General features: G+C 36.3%; 1 protein-coding gene across 15 annotated transcripts in view; it reads right to left on the bottom strand.

The window, feature by feature from the left end:
• The window catches only part of CEP170 (centrosomal protein 170), a 119,865-nt gene that overhangs the window by 84,925 nt on the left and 9,788 nt on the right, over positions 1-25,152 (bottom strand). For 14 of the 15 annotated variants that reach the window (XM_057315021.1, XM_057315020.1, XM_057315019.1 and 11 more), the window contains exon 2: positions 1,229-1,374. In XM_057315021.1, coding sequence (XP_057171004.1) covers positions 1,229-1,333 — 105 coding nt within the window. In that variant the 5' untranslated portion in view covers positions 1,334-1,374. Of the gene's footprint in view, positions 1-1,228; positions 1,375-18,072; positions 18,265-25,152 lie in introns of those variants that run through there. The other variant, XM_057315009.1, reaches the window with a different exon arrangement.

Consider the following 25,152-nt stretch of genomic DNA (forward strand, 5'->3'; position numbering starts at 1 on the left):
AGCTCCCACTCTCTGTGCCTAAGATAGAGTCCAGTTCCAACAGGCCTTTATCCAAACAGAACCATTATTGCCTTTTTCTCAGTTGCCACTGTCAACACTCCCATCTCACTAAGAACCACAGAAAACTGTACTACTCTATTTTTCGCATTGAATTTGTTGAATTAAGGTGTCACTGTATGTGCACCTTACTCGTAAACTACCCTTACTACATTCATATACTACGCTCGCATAGCTATAGAGCGGCTTTACTCTCACTGCTCCAGAACTATAAAGTAAGTTCCCTAATTTTAAAGTAAACATGTATAACAAACAGATGCAAATTTGATTTTTCTAGGGATAATGCAGGGTTTCTCAATCTCAGTCCTACAGGTATTTAGGGCCAGACACCTCCTTGCTGTGTGTGCCCAGGGCGGGGCGGGAGGGGCTATGCCATACACTGCGGGATGCTTAGTGGCACATGTGGCCTCTGGGCTACCACTTACTCAATGTCAGTAGCGACCACCTCCAACCTCCCCCACTTGTAACAATCAGATATTGCCGAATGTCCTTTGGACAGGGGGAGACAGGATTGCCCCAGTTAAGAACCACTGGGCTAACAGAATAAACATTTCTACTCTTAAGCATATGTGTACCATTTTTAACAACAAAAAAAGGAGGAAGAGTAAGGGGATAAGACTTTATTCTAAACTGTGAGGGAACTGTTAAAATAATTAAATTCTCAAAAATCTGGAGATCCATTTTTCTGCTAATTACCTTACTCAAACACATCTTAAAAGTATGTTTTAAAAGTAACTCCTTTATACATAATGCAGTAAATACCATCAATCTTTAATTATGCCCAAACTACTGAAAGGTATCATAATGAACATCTCGAAAAGAAGCAGAGAAACTAATTTTGGTATCACTGAAGCATCCATGATTAAAATTCAGTTTTACTTCATGCTATGCTAATTTTATGAATTATTTACAAGTCTTATTTTTAAAGTATATAATGTGAAACTTCTTACTTAAAAATAAACTTCTCTACTCCGAGCTCTCATTTTTCAAAATTTATTCCCCAAGACTTAGAACTTATTTTTAGATGATTCAAGAGGGAGAAAATTAATTAAACTGGTACCTAGAGTTAAAAGAGGGAGAACCTGAAAGTACAACTCTATGTAGTGTTGAAGAATATTTCCTACCAGTTCCAGGTTTTGAGTAGACACATCTAGAAGTTTGATGCAATTACCTGCAACATGAGCTCACAGTCATCTCTTCCAACGAAAATCATCTCTCGTGGCAGCCTGTGGCGAGTGCCTCCACTGCTCACCAAAAACCAGGATGTTAAGCTCATTTTCTGCTTAGCTTCTAAGTCTTTGGCAAAGCTACGTCATCCTGCAGAGATATTGAAGAAAAACATATATTCAGATATTTTTAGCTTTAGTATCTATTCACCAAACCCTTTAAAGTAGGCCTAAGAATAGAACTGCATTCATCATCTACTCTTAGCTAAGTAAACAGACAGTCCAGAGGTCCTCCCACATGACAGATTTACCAAATTCTCATTAGTAAAAAGTAAGTATGCAGACTCCATTAAGAGTTCAGTTAAAAAGGAAGACTTTAGGCAATTAAGTAGTCAACTAATTCATGTTTATTATACTTCTGAAAGGCTTTGAGCATAGCTTATAAAGGTCTATAATTCTCAAGTAAATGATCACATTATTATCATGTTAACCTGAGTAAATACTAGCAATATTATACAAATAAATGTCTGACTTATGAATGATTTGAGAAAGACTAAGTTAAAAGAATATATTTGATATCTGATTAAGAACAATAAAAACCAAAGAAATTGCTTCTTCGTCAACCAAGTGCAGACCACTGAAAGAACTTTTAAAAACATGCAATTTCAATTTCTCTGTCCTCATATGAATTTCACTTTCTTAGTACATTTTTCTAAAACAGCAGTTCTTATTAGGCTTTTTGTTCTTGGGACCCATTTCACTCTTTTATTTATTTTTTAAAATTTATTTACTTGACAGAGAGAGAGAGAGAGAGCGTGAGCGCGAGCACAAGCAGGAGGAGAAGCAGAGGGAGAGGGAGCAGCAGACTACCCGCTGAGCAGGGAGCCTGACATGGGGCTCATTCTCAGGACCCTGAGGATCGTGACCTGAGCTGAAGGCAGACGCTTAACCAACTGAGCCACCCACGTGTCCCCCATTTCACTCTTTTAAAGAAAAGAACCCCAAAGAGCATTTTGTTTACAAGGGTTATATATATTAACATTTACCATAAAAAAGAAATGAAAACAGAGAAACTAGATTTATTTATTCATTTAAAATAAACTAACATTTTAATGAAAAATATATTTCCAAAACAAAAATAATTAGTGCAAAAACTAGCACTATTTTACATTTTTTAAAATCTCTTTAATTGAAGATTTTGTATTTGCTCTGCATTCAGTCTGTTGCCATATATTGTTGAACTTGAAATATCTAAACTGCCTTCATTCAAATACTTAGAAAAGGGAAATTTATTTAAATAGTTTTTTTTTCAAGTAACTGTAGTTTTTTCTTTGATACTACACCAAAACTTTGAAAGTTTCTTGAAATTTATTTACAATAAGAAATCTGAAACTTTTTATACTATGTTACATGAAAATCCATCTTCAACTTGAAGGGATCTGGTAACATTATAAATTGGTCATTTGGAAAATATTGGTTCCCTGAGTTACACAGATCTTCCAAATGACGACATATACATTTCATTATATTATCTAAGGGGCGCCTGGGTAGCGCAGTCCTTAGGCGTCTGCCTTCGGCTCAGGGCGTGATCCCGGCGTTCGGGGATCGAGTCCCACATCGGGCTCCTCCGCTGGGAGCCTGCTTCTTCCTCTCCCACTCCCCCTGCTGTGTTCCCTCTCTCATTGGCTGTCTCTCTGTCAAATAAATAAATAAAATATCTTAAAAAAATAAAAAAATAAAAACATCACAGTCGTTCATTTCATCACTCATCTCCTCAGAGAAGTCTTTAAGTATGATGCAGCTGTGAGGGTCATGGTGGCAAAATCAAGTTTCCTAAAATTCTAATTTTCTCTTGAAAGCTCAAATTTTATTGGCAAAAAAATACCCCCAATTCTTTTCTTTGAGATGACAGGCTTACTTTGTTTGCCAAACACTCAAGTCTACAAAACCATAAATCAGCCATTGTGTCGAGTAACAAGGCGCTCTGTGAAACAAGCAGGGCAGCTCACAAGTCAAAGATGACACACATGCTTCTCCCTGAGCCACTCACGGTACTTTGGTGCACAACGTAAGCGCTTCATGCGTCCTTCCAATTACTGGCACAGAATAGTAAAAAGATGTAACTCCCATTTTTACCACTTTACCAGACATTCTTAAGTGAAACTGGCTTTTTGTGTGTGTGTGTGTCTTAACTGCAAGTGCATGGCAGTGAAGGATATAATTACTATTGGTATAGTTCGGCCTGGATCTATGCTAAGGAACCAGCAGCTTTACCCACCACTCTTTTTACACTATCAGTTCAAATGACAAACAATAAAAAAGGCAAATAATGTTCTGATGTTATTATGAAATAGTTTTGATGCCTTGACCTTTGAAATGGTTTTGGGAACTCCCAGAGGCCTGTGGATTGAGTTTTGAGAACAGCTCTGCTAGAGAATGCGGCTATGTCATTTAGAACATAAACCTTAGAGTCAGACAGACTGACAGATGAAGAATCTGACTCTGGGTTCCAACACTTTTTATTCTACATGACCTGGGGCAAGTTATTTATCTCCTGCCCCTTAGTTTACTCTTCTTTAAAATGGGGATAAGGATAGTATCTACTCAACAGTTTTTTTCTTGGGAATCAAAAAACTACTTATATTTTTTCCATGAAATGGCACATTCTTTTATAATTTAATTAGAAGCAAACTATACTACAGTGAACTGAAATATTCTGCAGTAAGAACTATATCTATACATTAAAGCAAAATTCTATAAAATGTAAAATTTTACGTTAAGGTAAAACTCTTATATATTATAAATTTATCAACACATACATGAAACAATGGGTTTCACCAAAACAGGCAAGTAGTCTTCTGTAAAGCCAAAACAATCAAGTCTTACTCCACTCTCAGCTTATCCACAATTGATACGGTCAATTTATGTGGATTTTTCAATCTTTCATCCACCTAACTCCGTGTTGGAGATGTTGTTAGTCTTTCATGTGTCCATTATTCTCTGTCGAATTGGCTTTTAGCATTTCGTGTTACATCTTGGCCAAGTCAACAGAGAATCAAAAAAATTTTATCCAAGAAAAACTCTCCAATCTAAACTGCATTTGAAAACAAAACAACTTTAAAAGATGATATTATTAATAAGTAAGCTAATAGTTATATATTTATTTAAAGGAACTGAAAAAAAAAAAACCTACAGTGAGACATGTTAAAAGGAAATAAAATTAGCCTAAACACAGTAAACTAAAACAGCAGAGCCAAACACGGGCAACGGGAGCAATATAACATTTTCAAAATCAAAAAGTTTTATGTTAGCATTATTCATATGCTACAAAAACAGTTTTAAGTATTTAGACAATATCAAACAGAATTATATTAATATGTAAATATATAATACATAATTCTATAACATAAACATACAAACAATAATTACAGTTGACCCTTGAACAACATGAGTTTGAACTACATGGATCTGCTTATATGTGGATTTTTTGATAAATACAGTACTGTAATTATATTTTTCTCTTCCTTATGATTTTCTTAATGACATTTTTCTTTTCTCTAGTTTAACTGTAAGAATACAACATATAATACATGTAACAAATATATGTGTTAACAGTTCATGTTATTGGTAAAGCTTCTGGTCAACAGTAGGCTATTAGGAGTTACATTTTGGGGGAGTCGAAATTTATACATGGATTTTCAGCTGTGTAGGGGTTGGCACTCCTAACTCCTGCATTGTTCAGCAGTCAACTGCATGTAATTACATAAAATAATGTGAAAACAGTGGCTTTTCATATATTTTGTTTTGACTTTCAATGACACTTAAAAGGTAACTAAGAGAGTAGATATTTTCTGAAAAACAAAAATAAAAATCATAATTCTCAAGATGAAGGGTATTTATTTATTTGAGAGGTGCAAGGGCCTTGAGTCCTCTTCTCAACAATGGGTAAGGAATGAGATATAACAAAAAGTTACTGTGCTTCAACTTTTACATAGGGCTCTCTCCTTATCTAAGACAGCTTTTTCACTGGTCCTTCAATTCCAATGATCTCTTTCTACTCGCTGAGTAATACTGACACTCACACATGATAAAACTGAAACCTGGTTGAGAGCTTCCTCAAAGACCAAGATAGAGGTTTCAGCTCAGGTTCCTCTAAGGGGAGGGGGAAAAGAAGTTTCGGGGTTTGACAACTGTACAGAACACGCCCAAGGTCTTGACTAGACGTGACAGCACTTACACTTCCTTGTAGAGTTTTCGGATGAGCTAGGAAAACGTGTTTTGGAGTAGACTCTCTGAATTAAAACCCTAGTCCCTCTTGCTTTCTAAGTGACTCAAAACCCCAAAATGACAAAAATAATAAATGTTTCTGGATTTCAGATATCTTATCTGTACAAAGAAAAAGGAAACAAAAAAAACCCAAAGGGAGAATATCTAAAGACAAAATGAAACACAGACATGGTATCTTATGACACCTAGCATATGGGAAGCACCCAATTAATGTTCATCATTTCCGTTTCTCCCTCTCCTCCTAATCTCTTCTGCCAAATAATACCCTAAAGTTATAACTTGAGCCTGGAACAGTACCAACTAACCAATCAACATTACTGAGTATCTTCTATGTCAATGCTGTAAAAGTATTCACTTAAAGGAATACTTAAGGATAAAAATTATGACAATATAATGTAGCTTATGACTTACTCATAAAATTAAAAATGCTATAGTCTTTATTTCATATTTATTTCAATTCTAGAAAAGTAAATTTAATGAATCAACGATTAAAATTCCTACAACACTGTCTCAAAGCATGGACAGTTCTCATTGGGATCTAAAGTCTGAATAGTATACAGGACCACTGAGTTTTTCTGAAGACTGGAGCCCAGGGCCTTCTTACATACTCAAATTCTACCACAAACTATAACCTTTGCCCTGTGACTCTGCATTTCTTCCAACTGGGGGGAGGATATAATTTCCCACTCCATAAATCTGGGCTCTGCTTCATGACTTGTTTTGGCCAATAGGATGATGTTACTAGATGCGATGCAAGTAGAATCTAAAATGTGCTTAGGCAACTGGCTTGCCCTCCTGACCTCTGCCATCAACAAAAAAAGAACATGCCCGGGCTAGATAATTGTTCAGGATGAATGAGAGACATGTGGAACAGACATGGCCCTAACATACAATCAGAAGTCAGGTGGTCAGTAGATCATCTAACCCCCAGGTGAACAATAGATGTATGAGGAAAAAATAAAAACGATTGGTGTTCGAAGACATTGAGAGATGTGGGCTGATTTGCTTTGCTACTGACTATAATGCACATTGATATAATTTACTAAAATACAGTATCTTTTCATAAGTATATTCACAGTCCAATACACTCGAGTATTTTTAGAATTAAAATACAAATGAAATTTTTGTTTTCATTGTCTCTTTTCCCAATTTACTCTTTTCTTAATAGTAACATTATTTGTATAATTAAACATAAGGCTACTATACATTACAGAACTAAAAATTACAGGTTAAGCTCTCAGCTTATTATAACAGAGAACCACCAATTGGAAAATCCAGCAATGGAAGAAAATGCAAGCCCCCTTTTTTGGGGGGTGGGGTGGGGTAGGGGAGGTCAACATCTTTAGTTTACTTTATTCCTCTATGGAACAGTTCAGTTTACCACAGGAGACCCTTCCCATATCCCCTGATAATGGGCATAGACACACTACTGATGTTGTAGGAACGAAACCAAGGAATGGTTTAGGGGTTTCACTGTTCTAGTTGCAGTTTCTATGTATTAATCTCCTTGGTTAAGCAGAGCACTTCTACCCTGGTAAGCAATTCAATTCTTAAGCTACTTAGGAATATCACAAAAAATGGAGGAAGAGGAAGCTCCAGAAATCCATCCCGCTGCCTAAACGACTACTGAACTCCTAAGAACTATCTGAAGTAACTATTTTGGGGCTCTGGTGTCTAGCCAAAGAGGCTGCTGAACTTCAGTATTTTGCATGGTAGCAGATACCATCCCCATTTCCCATTCCAAAAACTCCAAGAAGTAGCCTATGGATAGCCTCTTGCATTTCTAGCGTGGCTCACTGGAGCCAGGATCCAATATAAAGACCTTGTCATCCAAATATTGGATTCTGTGCTCTGGCTGCTGATTGCTGTTTTTGTTTTTTTTTTTTTTTATCACTGAGCCTTTGTGCTGGCCATCATAGCTTCAAGTCCTATGAGCTGAAGCATCTTTTATGAAATTTGGAGAGTCAGTGTGTGGTTGTGGCTTTGTTTTCTTCCCCTTTTGGGAGCCATGTTTTTAAGGAAACCTTATCAGGTCACTGGCTGACTACAGAGATGACAGAAGAGAAATTTCAGTGACCGCACACAACAAGGAATACACATCTTGCAAAAAATAGTTCAGAAGAGTAACAGTTGGCTTTAGCACTCAACAAGAAATATTAAGCAATCCCTAAGGAATGGGATAATTAAATTTCCATATATATCACAATATAATACTTTAAATATCCAGCTCAGTGCTCAAACTATATATTGAGAGCAAGCAAAAGGAAAACTCACTTGCAGGGGAAAAAAGGGGACAGAAACCATCTCCAAGGAAGATCGTTTAATTATTTTAAATTTTTAGTCGGATATTTGAATTATTAGTTTAATTATTTTAAATTAGTAGTCAGATATTTTAATTATTAGTCAAAGATGTTAAATCAATTGTGTTACATGACTAAGAACTAAGGGGAATCGGCAAAATGATCTATGAGAAAGCCAAGAGCATAAAAGGGAGACAGAAATTATATAAAATGAAAATGTCACTACAGAAATTCAACAAATTGCAGAAGAAGAAATGATCAACAAATCTGAAGATAACACAATTGGAAGTATATAGTGTGACAAAAAGAAAAGAATAACATAAACAGAGCCTGAGGGATCTGTAGGATATCATCAAATGTAGCAACACACACATTTTAGGAGTCCTAGAAGGAGAAGAAACAGAGAAAGGGGAAGAAATAATGGCAAAAAAACTTCCCAAATCTGAGGATAGATACACATACCCAAGAAATTCAACAAACTCCAAGCAGGATAAATTCACACAGAGCCACACTCAGCCTATTATATTCAAACTGTCAAAACTGAAAGAAAAAGATAGTTTTGAAAACATCACAAGAAGACACGTGTCATGGACAAAGGGTCCCTAATAAGATTAACAGGTGATTTCTCCTCATATACCATGGAAGCGAGAAAGCAGCAGGATGGCATATTTATAAAGTCTGGGGTAAAAACTGTCAACCAAGAATTCTGTATCTGATAAAACTGTCTTTTAAGAACGAATCACAATTAAGACATTTTCAGTTAAACAAAAACTGATGGAGTTCACTACCAGTAGACTGGCCTATAAGAAATGCAAAAGAGAGACTTTCAGGCTGAAATGAAAAGATACTAGACAGTAACTAGAAACCACAAGAAAAATTAAAGACGAGGTAAAGTAACTATATAGGCAAATATAAATCTAGGATGATTGTACTTTTTTTTTTTTTTTAGATTTTAAAGATTTATTTATTTATTTTAGAGAAAGAGAGCACAAGCAGGGGGAGCAGCAGAGGGAAAGGGAGATGTAGGCTCCCTGCTTAGCAGGGGGCCTGATGTGGGGCTTGATCCCAGGACCCCAGGATCATGACCTGAGCCAAAGGCAGACACCTAACTAACTGAGCCACCCAGGTGCCCCAGGATGATTGTATTTTGAATACGATTTGTAATTTTTCTCTTTTCCCAATATCATTTAATAGGCAAATACGTAAAACAATAATTATAAAGCTATGCCAATAGGAATACAATATATAAAAATATAATCTGTGGGAAATATAAAAGGGGAGAAATGGAGATTTACAGAAGGAGACTGTATACTCTTGAGATTAAGTTGGTATTACTGAAATTAGGTTATTACAAATTTAAGATGTGATTTGTAATCCTCAAGGTAACCACCAAGAAGATAACTAAACATGTAGAAAAGGAAAGAAGTAAATCAAAATGGCACATTAGACAAAAATCAACTAAATACAAAAAACCATGCAGTAGTGGAGAAATTGAGCAACAACAAAAAAATCATATAGAGTGCAAAAAAATAGGTAAGTGACAGAAGTAAATTCTTCAAAAATCATATTAAATGTAAATGTATTAAACTCTCCTATGAAAAGGCAGAAAATAATCAGATAAAATAACAGTATCTGTTGGGGCGCCTGAGTGGCGCATTCAGTTGAGCATCTGATTTTTGGTTTTGGTTCAGGTCATGATCTCAGGGTCATGAGACTGAGACCCCAGTTGGGCTCTGTGCTCAGTGGGGAGTCTGCTTGACAACACTATAACCAATATACCCAACAGACATACATAAAATGCTCAATTCAACTACAGCAGAATCACATTCTTCTCAAGTGCATAAAGCACATTCTCTAGGATAGCACATTATGCTACACTTGAGACAAAAGTTAATATATTTTAATAGAGCAAAAAGTGCAAAACAACTCTTTCGATCACAATGGAAGGAAATTAGAAATCAGTAACAGAATGAAAACAGGAATATTCTCAATAGGTGGAACTTAAACAACACACTCCACACAACCAATGGGTAAAAGAAGCAGTTGTAAGAGAATGAAAAAAATACATTGAGAGATGTGAAGACAAGAACACAACATACCAAAGCTTACAGGAGACAGCAAAAGAAGTGCTAAGAGGTAAATTTACAGCTGTGAATGTATATATTAAAAAAGAAATATCTCAAGCTAATAACCTGTTATTAATTGTTATTAACATGTTATTCTTAATACCTTAAAGAATGAGAATAGAGCAAACTAAACACAAAGCTAGCTGAAGAAAGAAAACAATAAAGAATAAACAAAATAAGAGCATGAAAAACAAGAAAAAAAATTTAAAAAGTTGTTTTTTTGAAAGACCAACAAATGAAGTCGTTAGCTAGACTGACTAAATAGAAGACTCAAATCACTAAAATCTGAAATAAAAATGGTGACATTACTGATTTTAGAAAAATAAAAAAGGATTTTAGAGAATATTATAAACCAGTGTAAGCTAAAAAAACTGCATGACCTCAATGAAATTGAAAAATTCTTAGAAACACACAACCAAACCAAGTTAAATCATGAAGTTATAGAAAAACTGAATAGATTTATAGTAAAGAGACTGAATCTAATCAAAACATCCCAACAAAAAACAGTCAAGGACCAGATGTCTTCAGTGTTAAATTGTATCTAACGTTTGTTTGTTTGTTTATTTATTTTAAAGATTTTATTTATTTGACAGAGAGAGAGACAGCCAGCGAGAGAGGGAACACAAGCATGGGGAGTGGGAGAGGAAGAGGCAGGCTCCCAGCAGAGCAGGGAGCCCGATGCGGGGCTCGATCCCAGAACCCTGGGATCACGTCCTGAGCTGAAGGCAGACGCTTAATGACTGAGCCACCCAGGCGCCCCTGTATCTGCCATTTAAAAAGGAATTAGCACCAATCTTTGTCAAAGTCTTCCAAAAACTTGAAAAGGAGGGAAGATATCCTAATTCATTCTATGAAATCAGCATTACCTGATACCATAGACATAAAAACTACAAAAAAATCACAGACCACTACCTTATATTGATGCAACAATCTTTAACAAAATACTAGCAAACTCAATTCAGTAGCATATTAAAAGGAATATATACAAGAGCCATGTGGAACTTATTCCTGGAATAAAAGGATGGTTCAACACAGGAAAATCAATCAATATGACAGGCCATATTAATGAAGAAGAAAATGAATGGAATGAAGAAAATGAAGAATGAAGCAAAAGAAGAATGACGAAAAAAAAAAACCCACACGATCATCTCAACTGGTGCACAAAAAAGCATTTGAGAAAATTCAAAACCCTTTTCTGATTTTAAAAAAGCATCTAATAAACTAGGAATAAAAGGGAACATGATAAAGATCAAATATGAAAATCCCATGGCTAACATCAGACTCAATAATGAGAGACTGAAACCTGCACCCCTAAAATCAGGAACAAGACAAGAATACCTGCTTCCATCATTTCTATTCTATATGGTACTGGAAATCCTAGCCATAGTAATTAGGTAAGAAGAGAAATTAAAGGTATCAAAATTGGAATGAAAGAAGTACAATCATCTTTCTCCAAAGATGGCATGATTTTATGAGAACTTACACACACACACACACACACACACACACACACACAAAGCCCCAACAACCATTTACATCAAGAAAGGAATCAGAAAAATTGCAGGATGTAAAATCCAGTCAAAAATCACTTGCATGTCTACTTATTACCAATGAACAATATGAAAAGAAAAAATTTTAAAGTCCATTTATAAAAGCATCAATAGTAACAAAAACTTAGCATTAACTATAACCAAGATGGCTCAGGACTTGTACACCGAATAATATAAAACATTGCTGAAAGAAATTTGAAAAGACCCAAATAAAAAGACACTGTGTCATCAAGAACTTGAAGATGTAATATTGCTAAGATGACAAGATTACACAATGCAAACTACAGATTTGATGCAATCTTTATCAAAATCCCAAGAGCACTGTTTGAAGAAATTGAGAAATCCATCCTAAAATTCATATGGAATCTCAAGGGACCCTGAAGAGCCAAAACAACTATGAAAAAGAAAAGCAAAGTTGAAATGTGCACAATGTTTCCTGATTTCAGAACTTCCTAAAAGCTATAGTAATTAAAACATTGCCAATAAGACAAACATATACAGCAATGAAACACAATAGAGAGCCCAGAAACAAACCGTCACATATATGGACTACTGATGTTCAACAAGGGTGCCAACACCACTTACTGGGGAAAAGACAGTTGTTTTAACAAATTGTCCTGGGAAAACGGGATATTCACATGCAGAAGAATGAAGTTGGCCTCATACCTGACCATATGCAAAAGTTAACTCAAAATGGATCAAAGACCTAAACATAAGAGCTAAAACTATATAAAATTCTAACAAGAAAAAGGGGGGTGTGTGTCTGCATGATCCTTTTATTTGGTAATGGTTTCTTACAGATGACACCAAAGCACAGGAAACAAAAGAAAAAACAGATAAACTTCATAAAAATTTTAAAACTTTTGTACGTCAACAGACACTATCAAAACAGTGAAAGGAACGGAAGAATATATTTGAAAATCATTTCTCTGATAAGGGATTAATATCCAGAGTATTAATGATTAGAAAAATACAAATCAAAACCACAATGACATATACCATTTCACACCCATTAGGATGTATGTGATCTATTACCAAAAAATGAAAACAAGTGTTGATGAGGATGTGGAGAAACTGGAACACCTGTGCATTGCTAGTGGGGATGTAACAAAGTGCAACCGCTGCAGTTTCTCAAAAAGCCAAATGGAGGGGCGCCTGGGTGGCTCAGTCAGTTAAGTGTCTGATTCTTGGTTTCCGCTCAGGTTGTGATCTCAGGGTCATGGGATGGAACCCCCATCTGTCTCCCCACTCAGCATGGAATCTACTTGTTCCTCTCCCTCTGCTCCTCCCCCTGGCTTGCTCTCATTAAAAAAAAAAAAAAAAAAAATCAAACAGAATTTCCATATCACCCAGAAGTTCCACTCCTAGGTAGGTACATACTCAAAAGATGGAAAAGTATGGAGTAAAAGATACCTGTATGCCAGTGTTCACTGCAGCATTGTCACAATAGCTAAAAGGTGGAAACAACCCAAGTGTCCACCAGCAGATGAGCAAAATATGATTTGCATATTCAATGAAAATATTATTCCATCATTAAAGGAAATGAAATTCTATCCGGTAACAACATGGATGAACTATCACATTATGCTAAGTGAAATCAGCCAGACACAAAAGGGCAAATGTTGTATGATCCACTTTCATAAGGTACCTAAAATGGGCAAATTCATAGACAGAAAGTAGAATGGAAGTTACAAGAGGCTGGGCAGAGAGGGAGTTACTATATAACAGGTACAGAGTTTCTGTTCAGAATGATGAAAAAGTTCTAGAAATAGATAGTGGTATCAGTTACACATGGAGAGTGCAATTTATGTCACTGAATTGCACACCTAAAAATGGTAAATTTTATGTTATGTATATTTTACCACAATTTTTAAAAATGTAATTGGGGGAAAAAAACCACTCAAGCACTCTCTCTGCCTTCATAGCTCTGATTTTAAATTAGAGACACAGTAAATCTTTATTTTGTTTAGTTTTGTATTTGTTTCTGTCTGTCTTAGAACAAGTTGTTTTGGACATTCAAGTTTTCCCTTAAAGCAAGCATTGGCTAACTCTGGCCTTTTGTTATTTTTGTGAATAATGTTTTTTTTTTTTTTTTAAGATTTTTAAAATTTATTGAGAGTGAGCAAACACACAAATGTGCACACTAGCGGGGGGAGGGGCAGAGGGAGAAGGAAAGAATCTCAAGCAGATTCCACACTGAGGGCAGAGAGCCTGACCGGGGGCTTCGTCTCACAACCCTGTGATCATGACCTGAGCCAAAATCAAGAGTCGGATGCTTAACCTACTGAGCCACCCAGGCGCCCTTGTGAATAAAGTTTTATAGGAACACAGACGTTTGCCTTAAAACAGCCGAGCTGAGATGTGACAGAGATCATATGGCCTATAAAGCCTAAAATAATCATTTTTTGGCCCTTTACAGGAAAAAGTTTGCCAAGCCTGCCTTAAAGGATTAATACCAGTTTTTAGTTTTACCATTTTGGATGAAAATATTTTATTTCATGTTATTTTAATTTTAATTTTATTTATTTTCTTAAGTAGGCTCTTCTGGGTGTGGAGCCCACTGTGGGGCTTGAACTAACAACCCTGAGATCGAGACTTGAGCTGAAATCAGGAGTCACACTTAACTGACTGAGCCACCCAGGTACCCCCAAAATATTTTAAATTATATTTCACATTTATCTACCTCTCACAACTTAAAACTGAACACTGTATTTAATGGGTCATGATTATTACTATTATCAAGTTATCAAACTATGCCGAAAAATAGTGAGTTTCTCAGAATTTATTAATATGCATGTATCTGTCCTAATATTATATCGTCCTACTTTTCTGAGACTCTGTACTCACATTATTTGTTTTTTTCTGTCTTCTCCCTTATCAGTCGTCATTTTTCATTGCACTGGCTCTATTCCTTCCTGCAAAGCCTTAAAAATAATCTAAGTATATTGCAACTAGGCTTAAACAAATAGAATATAAACAGGAGCTCCTGTGAATAAAGTAGGAGGCTTTGGAACATAAATTTTTTCACTCTGAAGGCTTTAGTTAATGTTTAGATTTTTAGTTGGTAAGCAGAAGAACTCTATAGGCAGGATGTTATTATAAAAGTGTCACCCTTCCAAATTAAAGATCAACTTAAATAAAAATGCTGGAGTTCTTTGAATTCAAAGAAGGGAATGTGATACTACCAGAGTACTACTATTTATTATCTAGTATAATACAATAATTTTACATAATGAGATTTAAATTAAAAAAACCACAACATTAGCCCAAAAACTTACTAGTAAAGTTTCAGGGATTAGACCATATGGTGTATGCTGACCCATCAATCATGAAACCTACGATTAACATAGGTATGGCTTAGGTTTAGATTAAAAAACTAAACAGACTCAGAGTCCTAAGAGTTTTAAAACTAAAACACAACTCAAAACTCTTCCATTTCCCATACCAGCAATCCTCACTGACTTTCCTAACACTCTAACAACTTAATTTTAAAAGCCTACAGCATTAGAAATACAGACTAGACTTGACAGAAAATTGTATTAGTCCCTATCTTCTGTGCTTAATTTTAGCACTTAAACCTCAGAGCATGACAATGCACAAAACTAACCAATGCCTTTCTGTAAATCTATTCCCATGGCAAAGTAAGCCAATCTTTTCTCCGCAGCCCAACAATACTTTTTCAAACATCTCTGCTGTAATTTAAACTATAATTTATAGCATTAACGACGCTGCACTATTACATGATAATGTGTCTAGCTGGCGACCTCTTTGAAAGCAAGCAAAACCTATCCTCTTCCATCCCCAGTTCTTTCAGTAAATACTTGTTGAGAAACCTGCCAAGTCTGAGAACTATGGGTAGGTAGGTAGGGTGCACAAAGACAAAACAAATTAAAAAAGCTGTCCACAAGGAACTTAGTCCTTGGGCAATGTTGGTCAGTAGGTGCCACGACTGAGATAAGCCTAAAGTGATACCTGAACAAACAGCAGGTTGTTACTACCCCAGCCTGGGATGGTGACACTGGGGGCAGTATCCTTCTAAGTCAGTGCAGAGCTGAACTACAGAGATGTTTATCTCTGTATCCCCAGAGCCTAATGCAGTGTTCCACATCTAGTGAGTGTCTGACAAGCTATTTTTAATGAATGAATGAGTAGTTCTGGAGCTGTGGCAAATCTTCTTGAAGTGAATCATCCGGAAATCTCCAGGGACAGAAGGTGAGAAATTAATCGTTTAACCTTTGCTACAATTAAAGCGCTTAAACCCTGGTTTCCACCCCTGCCTTCAGTTGTCTGCCCCATATTCTTCATCTTCTTGTCACATAGTTTTCAACAGCTACCTGACAAGTTTAAAGCTCTGACCTTTGAAGATCAGAGGGAAGCAAACACTGACCCAGAATCATAGTCCAGTTTCCATGTTCCCGACAGCTATGACTGGCTTTGAAAATGGCCTTTCCTGTTAGATTCTAGCTCATTTCAGGACTGAACATCCTGAAAATCTAATACTTAAGGCTTAAATTAAACAAAACAAAAACTACAGATGTTCAGCAGAACACACAGCTTCAACTACACTTCTAAGTTTCAACCTTACATATATTTTACTGGTTTTGTTTATTTATATTTTAAAAATGTTGCTTCCAGTCACTTACAATTAAAATTGAGGACTAATGGCAAGAATCCAAGTGATATTACTAGAATGCTGTGAGACAGACAATAGTGCACTCGATACGTAGTAACACTACAACAGAACTATGAAATAATGCGTAACATAACCAACTCAGATTATTAGGTCTGAGGAAGAAAAACTCTTGTATGAATGATCGTCAGTGTATGCAATTACTTGAGCTAAAACACACGTTAAGGGCAGTATATCCTTATGCTTCTGGCAATCAGCTGGCTGATCCATCACCAGATGGCTTTACAGAGAATGAACCTCCTACCCCACAAGTCCTGCTACTGCGGAGTAAGAAGTAACTGGTGTAGCATTAGCACTATCAATCTACACAGCTGAAAATGCTTTCCTCTAATGTATGCAATTCTTATTTTAATAAAATATTATCTATTGATGAATCCAAGTGACAACTTGTCTTCTGGTACCAGGAGGCATGAAAGGGTGGAAATGATCTTCATGGGCTTGGCCCAGTACCTACCTAGCTCTGTTTCCTGAATGAATCAATAACAGCAGTAGGAGAAAGAAAATGTGATTTTTATTACAAAATAAATGAAAACTTAAAGAGAAAAAGTGATAAATTTCACTTCCTGAAATTGTCGCTTAAACCAGCAGTAAAACTACCCAAATTACACAAAAATACCAATTCAAAGGGATACATGCACCTCAATGTTTATAGCAGCATTATCGACAATAGCCAAATTATGGAAGCAGCCCAAGTGTCCATCGACTGATGAGTGGATAAAGGCAGTGTGGTGTGTATATGTGTATACACACATATATACGTATACACACATACACACACACACAATGGAATATTAACTCAGCCATCAAAAAAAGAAATCTTGGGGCGCCTGGGTGGCTCAGTCGGTTAAGTGTCTGCCTTCGGCTCAGGTCATGATCCCAGGGTTCTGGGATTGAGACCGGCATTGGGCTCCCAGCTCAGCTTCTCTCTGTCCCTCCCTGCACTCATGCTGGCTCTCTCTCTCTCCTTCTCCCTCAAATAAATAAAATCTTTAAAAAAATTTCTGAAAAAATGAAATCTTGCCATTTGCAGTGACATGGATGGAGCTAGAGAATATTATGCTAAGTGAAATAAGTCAGAGAAAGACAAATACTGTATGATTTCACTCATAAGTGGAAAACAGATGACCGTGGGGTGGGAGAGAGGCAAACCAGGAAACAGACAGCAAACTGAGAGTTACTGGAGGGAGGTGGGTGGGGGATGGGTTAGATAGGAGATGGGCATTAAAGGAGGGCACTTGCTGTGATGAGCACTGGGTGTTATATATAAGTGATGAATCACTAAATTCTATACCTGAAACTAATTATTACACTGTATGTTCACTAACTGGAATTTAAATAAAAACTTGAAAAAAAATAAACCAACAGTACAGCTTATTCACTAAAGTGAAGTAAACTGCTGCATCGACCGCCATACAGGCCTTTAGAACTTGTACCATGCCTTTGAAAAAAAAATTTAATGAAGATTTTATTTATTTAAAGCAGTTTAAGGTTCACAGCAAAATTCAGGGAGAAGGTACAGAGATTTCCGAATACCCCAACCCCTAAACAGGCACAGCCTCTCTCAGGGTCAACATCCCCCACCACAGTGAGGTACTGTTTACAACTGAGGAACTTATGGGGACACATCATCATCATCCCGAGTCCACAGTTTACGTTATGGCTCACTCTTGGTGTCGTGCCTTCTATGGACCTAGACAAATGTATGATGACATGTATCCCCATTCACGGTATCACAGAGTATTTTCACTGCCCTGAAAATCATGCGCCCTGCATAGTCATTGCTCCCCTGCAGCCCCTGAACTGTTCATTGTCACCAGTTTCGCCTTTTCCAGAGTGTCATATAATTAGATCACATAGTTTGTATGTAGCATTATCAGACTGGCTTCTTTCACTTACTAACACGCATTCCGGGTTCCTCCGTGTCTTTTCTTGTCTCCACAGCTGAATTCCACTGTCTGGATGGACCACAGTTTATGTGTCTATCCACTTGCTGAAGGACATCTTGGTTGCTTCCAAGTTTTAGCAATTAGAAATCAAGCTGCTATTAATACCGTAACTTTTTATCACATCATACTAAGTACCCAAAAGATAACTGAAGAAATTTTAAACAAATGTCTTAAATTCGAAATTCTTATTTCACATTTTCCCCCTACTAAAATCTCTGTGGAAAATATCCTTAACATTAAAGCCTCTGCCTTTTGAGAAAAAAAGATTAGGGTTGCATTTCATCTAAAGACTCGAGATCAAATAAGGTATGATTGATCAATGTTATAAAATCAAATAGACATAATTACCTGTAATCTTTTATTTATAATAGGTAGCATTTATTGACCACGTACCATATATCATTCTAAGAACTCCTTCCATATGCATACACTTACAAAATTGATTTAAACTACAAGAATTATGTAAGTTCTAGAAAATGGACATAAACATTATGCACCAATTACACATGAGGACCCCATTTTATGGAGCACTCTAAGATGAAATTACTCTATTTTTTTAACCATAAGTACTTAAGTACTAAGCACTGTAGGTAAGAGGGAGAGAGTGATGGTCAAGACAGAAAAAGTTCCTTACCCCATAGAAGCAAAAATAGACAAAGAAGAGCTAAGTAAATGAATTAAGACAACTTTAGTGACAATGGGAAGGCAGGAACATGAAAAGACAGAGAGAACAGCATCATTTAACAGTTTTAGGGTGTTGGTGTTAAGGATGCTGGGTGTTCTGGGGGAACCTGAGAAAGTGACATACATTTAAAACATATTCAAAAATTCAGCTCTGTTGTATAATTAACTTGACCTGGGACAGATAATGAAAAATATACTCTTGGGAAATATTTTCTTTTAAAGCCCCACCTCCACTAGAAATGTACAGTTAATCCAAAACAATGAATCCACAGCTGTGCTTTTTTTGGATACTTACCAAGATGCTTGTTTCATGCTCATGTGAACAAACTCAGTACTGGGAAAATTTCTGTTTTCATATACTCCTGATTATTCTGAAATGAGTGGCTCATTTTTCCTTTATTTTCTGCCATATACATTATTAATTAAATGTTTTAAAAAACGATTAAAGCAAATATTGAGAAAAAAAAGTACTGAGAAAAATGTAATTTACAACTGCCACCTAAAATAGCATTATAAAGTGTGAAAAATTTTTTCATACAAAATAAATGAAGATGACATTCCAGTATCAATAGCCATATATTCTATACCCGAGTTTATTACATATTTTCAAAAGAAGACTTAGTTTGGATAGGAAAAGCCAGTGATTTAATACAGGACTGGAGGAGATAATGCTAAGCGAAATAAGTCAAGCAGAGAAAAACAATTATCATATGGTTTCACTCATTTATGGAACATAAGAAGTAGGAAGATCAGTAGGAGAAGGAAGGAAAGAAGAAAGGGGGGGTAAACAGAAGGTGGAAAGAACCATGAGAGACTATGGACTCTGGGAAACAAACTGAGGGCTTCAGAGGGCAGGGGGTGGGGGAATGGGATAGGCTGGTGATGGGTAGTAAGGAGGGCATGTATTGCATGGTGCACTGGGTGTTATACGCAACTAATGAATCATCGAACTTTACATCAAAAACTAGGGATGTACTGTATGGTGACTAACATAATAAAAAAATATTACTATATAAAAAAAGAAAATGCTTGAGAAAACAAGTTATATATTTCCATAAATTATCTAGGCATTAAAAGTTTCTCCCAAGTTTTCTCTGCCAGTTTATGAAAAATGTAAAGTTTGACTTGCTTTCTTTTGTAGAACTGCACAACTTTGTTAAAATACAACTGTGGTTTCATAGGAAATCAATTAAGACTTAGATTCAGGGGCGCAGGGGTGCTTGCTTGGGTGGCTCAGTTGGTGAAGCGTCTGCCTTCAGCCCAGGTCATGATCTCAGGGTCCTGGGATCGAGCCCGTGTCAGGCTCCCTGCTCAGCGGGGAGCTTGCTTCTCCCTCTCTCTCTGCCTGCCTCCCTCTCTGTGTCAAATAAATAAATAAAATCTTGAAAAAAAAATAAAGGACTTAGACTCACACATTTATCAAGTACCTCCTTTGTGCCAGTAACTGTGCCAAGTGCTTACACTCTCAGTCTTCATTTAACTCCCAAAACAAGCACGTGAGAATCATTTTTCCCTTCAAGAAAGCTGACGTTAAGTGACTTACCCAAGGTCAAAAATCTAGTAGTAGTACACAGGAGCCATCTGCATTCAAACCTGGGCTTTCACATACTAAGTTCTGGGCTGCTTCCACAACCACAGTCTCCGTCGTATTTTTCTCAAGTATACCTTAAAATGATGCTAGTGATGCCAATTCCTACAAACTCAGATCTGGATTAAGAATTTGAATATGACTGAAATGAAACACACTTTTACCTGGTAACATATTCCCTGACTCTATCTTTTTGGGCCATAAACACTGAAGGTTCATGCAAGACTCTGTCTATTTTTAATCTCTCTTACCCTCCCGCTTGATCACCAACAGGCTCCAAGACTGCCTCCCTGAGAAGTCCGTAGACAAGTAAGAATCAATCAGTGTATGTTAAAGTCAGATAAAAAATCAACTGACTCATCTGGAGGAATGAGGCAAATTTAGTAAATAGGGGACAGCATGAATCAGAAACCTAGAATCTGAAAGAAAAGTACACTATCTCTAGGCTCCCTGAACAATGCCCTGAAAAACATCGTCAGGTCATGTGTCACTAGGAGCAGGGAAAGGCGCACAAAGCTATCTCAAAGGACTGAAAACAGACTCCACAAGAGGGGCTGACAGTGGGAAGAAGGCAGTATGAGCTAAGGGTCTGTAAGACCATGAAAGCCAAATGCTTTTGATTCACCTTTCAATTCAACAATTTCTTAGCTGACAACAATTTCTCTTGCTTCTGTCGTCTGTCTATAATGCATTTCAGCATATCACCACCTGTGTGCCCCTTAAAAATGGTTCCTTCTCACGATTACTACCTTCCTCCTTTAACTAACCATACATTCACTGTTTGAGAGGTGGGTATACATTCAACCAGAGTATCGGCCCAACACATGAAAACCAAAATCAAACTTCAAACTGGAGAATAACTGAAGAATCTTAGAGCATGTTTAAAGCATTTAGATTTTATAAATATCACAGATGTGCTTATTTATTGCCTAACAACTTAATAGTCCAAATTATGCAATATTTCTTTTCACCTTCATGTAAAATTACAATGCCTATAAATAACTCTGTAACAGTGCTGTGCAGTAAAACTGTGATTATGGACAGGTAGGTCACGCTGTCCAACGTATCAGCTACCCAGTGCTTGAAATACCAACAGCAAATGCATCTGAGAGAACTTTTCATTTAATTTTAATTAATTTAAATTTAAATAGTCACATATTGCTAGTGGCCACTCTAGTTTGCTCAGCTCTACACAAAGAGGAATCACATGATTATTTACATTAATTTAGAATGGCTTTATATACTTCCAACCTATAGAATATAAATACACAGAATTGGCTGCTAAAAAATAATTTATGTTGGGAAGAAAAATTTTGATCTGATCACAACAGCATATTATGTTTTCATTTATAAAGCTATATAGCATTCATATAAATTAGTAAGTTATGTAAGCAAGCAAGCCTATATTTTGGCTGAAAATTTGCAACCATCATTTCAACTGTTAGTATAAGTCTACTCTTTTATATATTATAATTAATTAGACTACAGATGCTTCAAGTGATCAGGTTCACTACTACCTGGGTATATGCCATTAGGTATGTCATAATTTGCTGGAAATATTTTGTAGTGTGAGTATTTCTCACAAAGCAATTTTTTTAAGGGAGGGAATCTCTATACAGCTAAAGAGGAATGCCCTACTGACTTTTATTTCATTTGGAGAAGAGCTTCTCCAAGTGTGAGGAAAAAAGCAGCTACAATAGATCGAAAGCTTATTGGTATTTTTAAGAACAATTATTAGTAGGAGATAATACTCTCAGTCAAATATCAGGATATGTAAAAAAAAAAAAAAAAAAAAAAAAAAAGGTTCACCTTCCAAATGCCTTGTCTCTTCACTCCTACCTTCTTCCCCCCCTTTCCCCATCTCTGTGTACCACTGCATATCACAAACCATTCTCCCAATTCTTTGACTCTCTCTTCTTTGTGACTAAAGGGCCATAAGCACAAAACTGAAGAGTATTCTGAATTTTTCACACACAAAATATTGCTATAAAAGTTGGGAGTAACCTTAGAAATAATATAGTTTAAGCCTTTTATTTTTGTGAATGAGCAAAATGAAACAGTAAGATTAAAGACTTGTTCAATGTTATAAAGCTACAGCGCCAAAACTAAAATGGAGATCTAACTCCTTGTGCAAAGTACTCTTTTATTTACACCTTGTTAACAAAGTGTGCGTGTGTGTGTGTGTGTGTGTGTGTGTATTTATAAGATCAGGAAACACCCTTAGAAGTCATCTGTGAGAGAAAACAAGCCATCTGGTTTTTCTGGAGCAGATATCTGATGACAGTATTTATTAAATAAATTGATATATGTGTTTTAGTTTGTAAAACATATTGAGGCTTATACAAATGACTGTCTCAAAAGAAAATAATTTGATTCCTGCCTTCCTGTGACCCCCATTTTTTCCCTGCACTTTTGCAACTTTTGATAGAAAAATGGTTTCCTATAACTGCACTAAACAGATAAAATCATGCCACACTACTAAAGACCAATCTATGGGGTAAATGCTAGCAAAAGGAAAAATAAATATTAATTTAATTAATGAAAATCCTATTGATATTTCTATGGTTAAATTTTTTATTTTAACTAGTTTAACATCCATTAGATGTCTGAGAATCCTATGAAAGATATGACAATCTTGCATTTCATAGATATATATTAATTTCATATTCATTTCCTGGGGACTTGGATCAGGCATTTTCACGTGATCAAATAAAAATACTCAAAATATAAAAAGAAGTAAATAATTTTTGCTCCCAGTAAGTGCCTAGGGACTCAGATTTATAAATTTCTTAGTTATTCTTCCCTACTCTGGACATTAGCCCTATTTCTGTCCTTATTTTTGATACTGATATATGTTCGGTAAAAATTCACTTTTGCTTCTTCACTTATGCTGGATCAACAGAGGTTTACCCAAATTCTTATACATTTTTAATAAGTGATTTTGATGTTTGAATTTTGTCAAACAGTAAACTTATTTTTTAGAGTCATAAGGTATACATACACATCAAAGAAAAACTCAAATCAGCAAAGCAGAAAGTAACTTTGTAACAGAATTCAGGACCCATAATAGTAAATCTGAATTTCCAAGGCCAATGTAACTTTTGGATTTGAACATGGTACCCTTAGATAGCAACTCATTTTGGCAAGTTGCTTCACTATTTTTAAGAAATGCTATTTCTTGTTAAGAAAACTTCTAATGCAGCTCTTATAAGTGTAGCTGCCTGTACATGCAGCAAAGTTGGAATATAAAAATATGAATGCCTGCTGGAATCTAAGGATATCTTAGTCTTTCAGAATGCTATGTCCTAAAATTAAGGAACTTTCCCCAAAAGGGTTAATGTATTCTTGTATGTTGCAAGAACTTACTGTTTTAAATGTAAGTTTTTGCATCTGCAATTTTGTTTCACAATAGAACTGTTTAAAATGTGCTTTAAAATGAATTATTAGAAAGCATGAGTTTTTTTTTTTAAACTTGAGAAAGAAAATTAAGTACAGACAGCATATAGTTCATTTAAAGGAGCTTTCTTTCCTTCCCTTTAGGGTCAGGCTTTAAAAAGTGGTCTGTTTTTGCTAATTCTACTTCCTTACCTTTCAACTACTCTTTACCTTTTTTTTTTTTTTAAATTAAGGATTTATTTATTAGAGACAGAGAGAGAGAAGGGTGAGGGGGCAGAGGGAGAGAGAGAATGCTGAAGCAGATTCCTAGGTGAGTGTAGAGCCGGATGCAAGGCTCAATCCCAGGACCCTGAGATCATGACCTGAGCCGAAATCAAGAGCCGCAGCTTAACTGACTGAGCCGCCCAGGTGTGCCCCCACTCAACTCCCTTTTTTTTTTTTTTTTTTTTAACATGTAGGCTCCTCATGCCCAGCATGGAGCTTATATGGGGCTTGAACTCACAACCCTGAGATCAAGATCCGACCCAAGATCAAGAGTTAGACACTTGGGATGCTTGGGTGGCTCACTCAGTTAAGCATCCGCCTTTGGCTCAGGTCAAGATCTGAAGGGATCCCGTTCCACATCAGGCTCCCTGCTCAGTGGGGAGCCTGCTTTTCCCTCTGCCTCTGCTCCCCCTGCTTGTGCTCTCTCTCTGGCAAATAAATAAAATCTTAAAAAAAAAAAAGAGAGACCCTTAAGTGACTCAGCCACCGGGGTGCCCCTTCAAACGACTCTTGAATTAACCCTATGTACTGAAGTTTTACCGAGTTTCTGTCCTTTCTCTTCCTCTCAACCACCTTTGGCTACTATGGCCAAAAATGTTCTCCTAACTACTAAATCCGATGATCTTTAATATTTCTATCTTACTTCACCTGCCAATATCTTTGATCATTCTTACCTTCTAGAAACATCACTTTGGTTTCCTCTCACTTCAGTGACTACTCCTTAATCTCTTTGAAAGTCTCTACTTTTCCTTTAAATCTTGTTTTTTAGGGGGTTACTGCCCAATACATGACCCTTTGAGACTTCTCTGAAGCCACCAGAGTTCAAATACTGCTTATTACGTCAAGTCACACATCTAAATTTCAAGTCAAAACCTCATCCACACCATATCTCTAATTGCTTATAAATAATTTTCAGTTATAATGTCCCCACTGGCTCCTCAAAATTAATTTTTAAAAATTGAATCCTTCCATTTTTTGAACAAAATCTGCCTTTCCTCTTGTTTTCCCTATCTTGGTGAATGGCATTACCAACCACCCAGGTACTATCTCTCCAATCTCCCTTTACTTAGATAAGTCCCTGGTGTTTATCACAAAAAT

Source organism: Ursus arctos, unplaced genomic scaffold, assembly GCF_023065955.2.
Source record: "Ursus arctos isolate Adak ecotype North America unplaced genomic scaffold, UrsArc2.0 scaffold_2, whole genome shotgun sequence".
In the NCBI taxonomy this organism is placed as follows: domain Eukaryota; kingdom Metazoa; phylum Chordata; class Mammalia; order Carnivora; family Ursidae; genus Ursus; species Ursus arctos.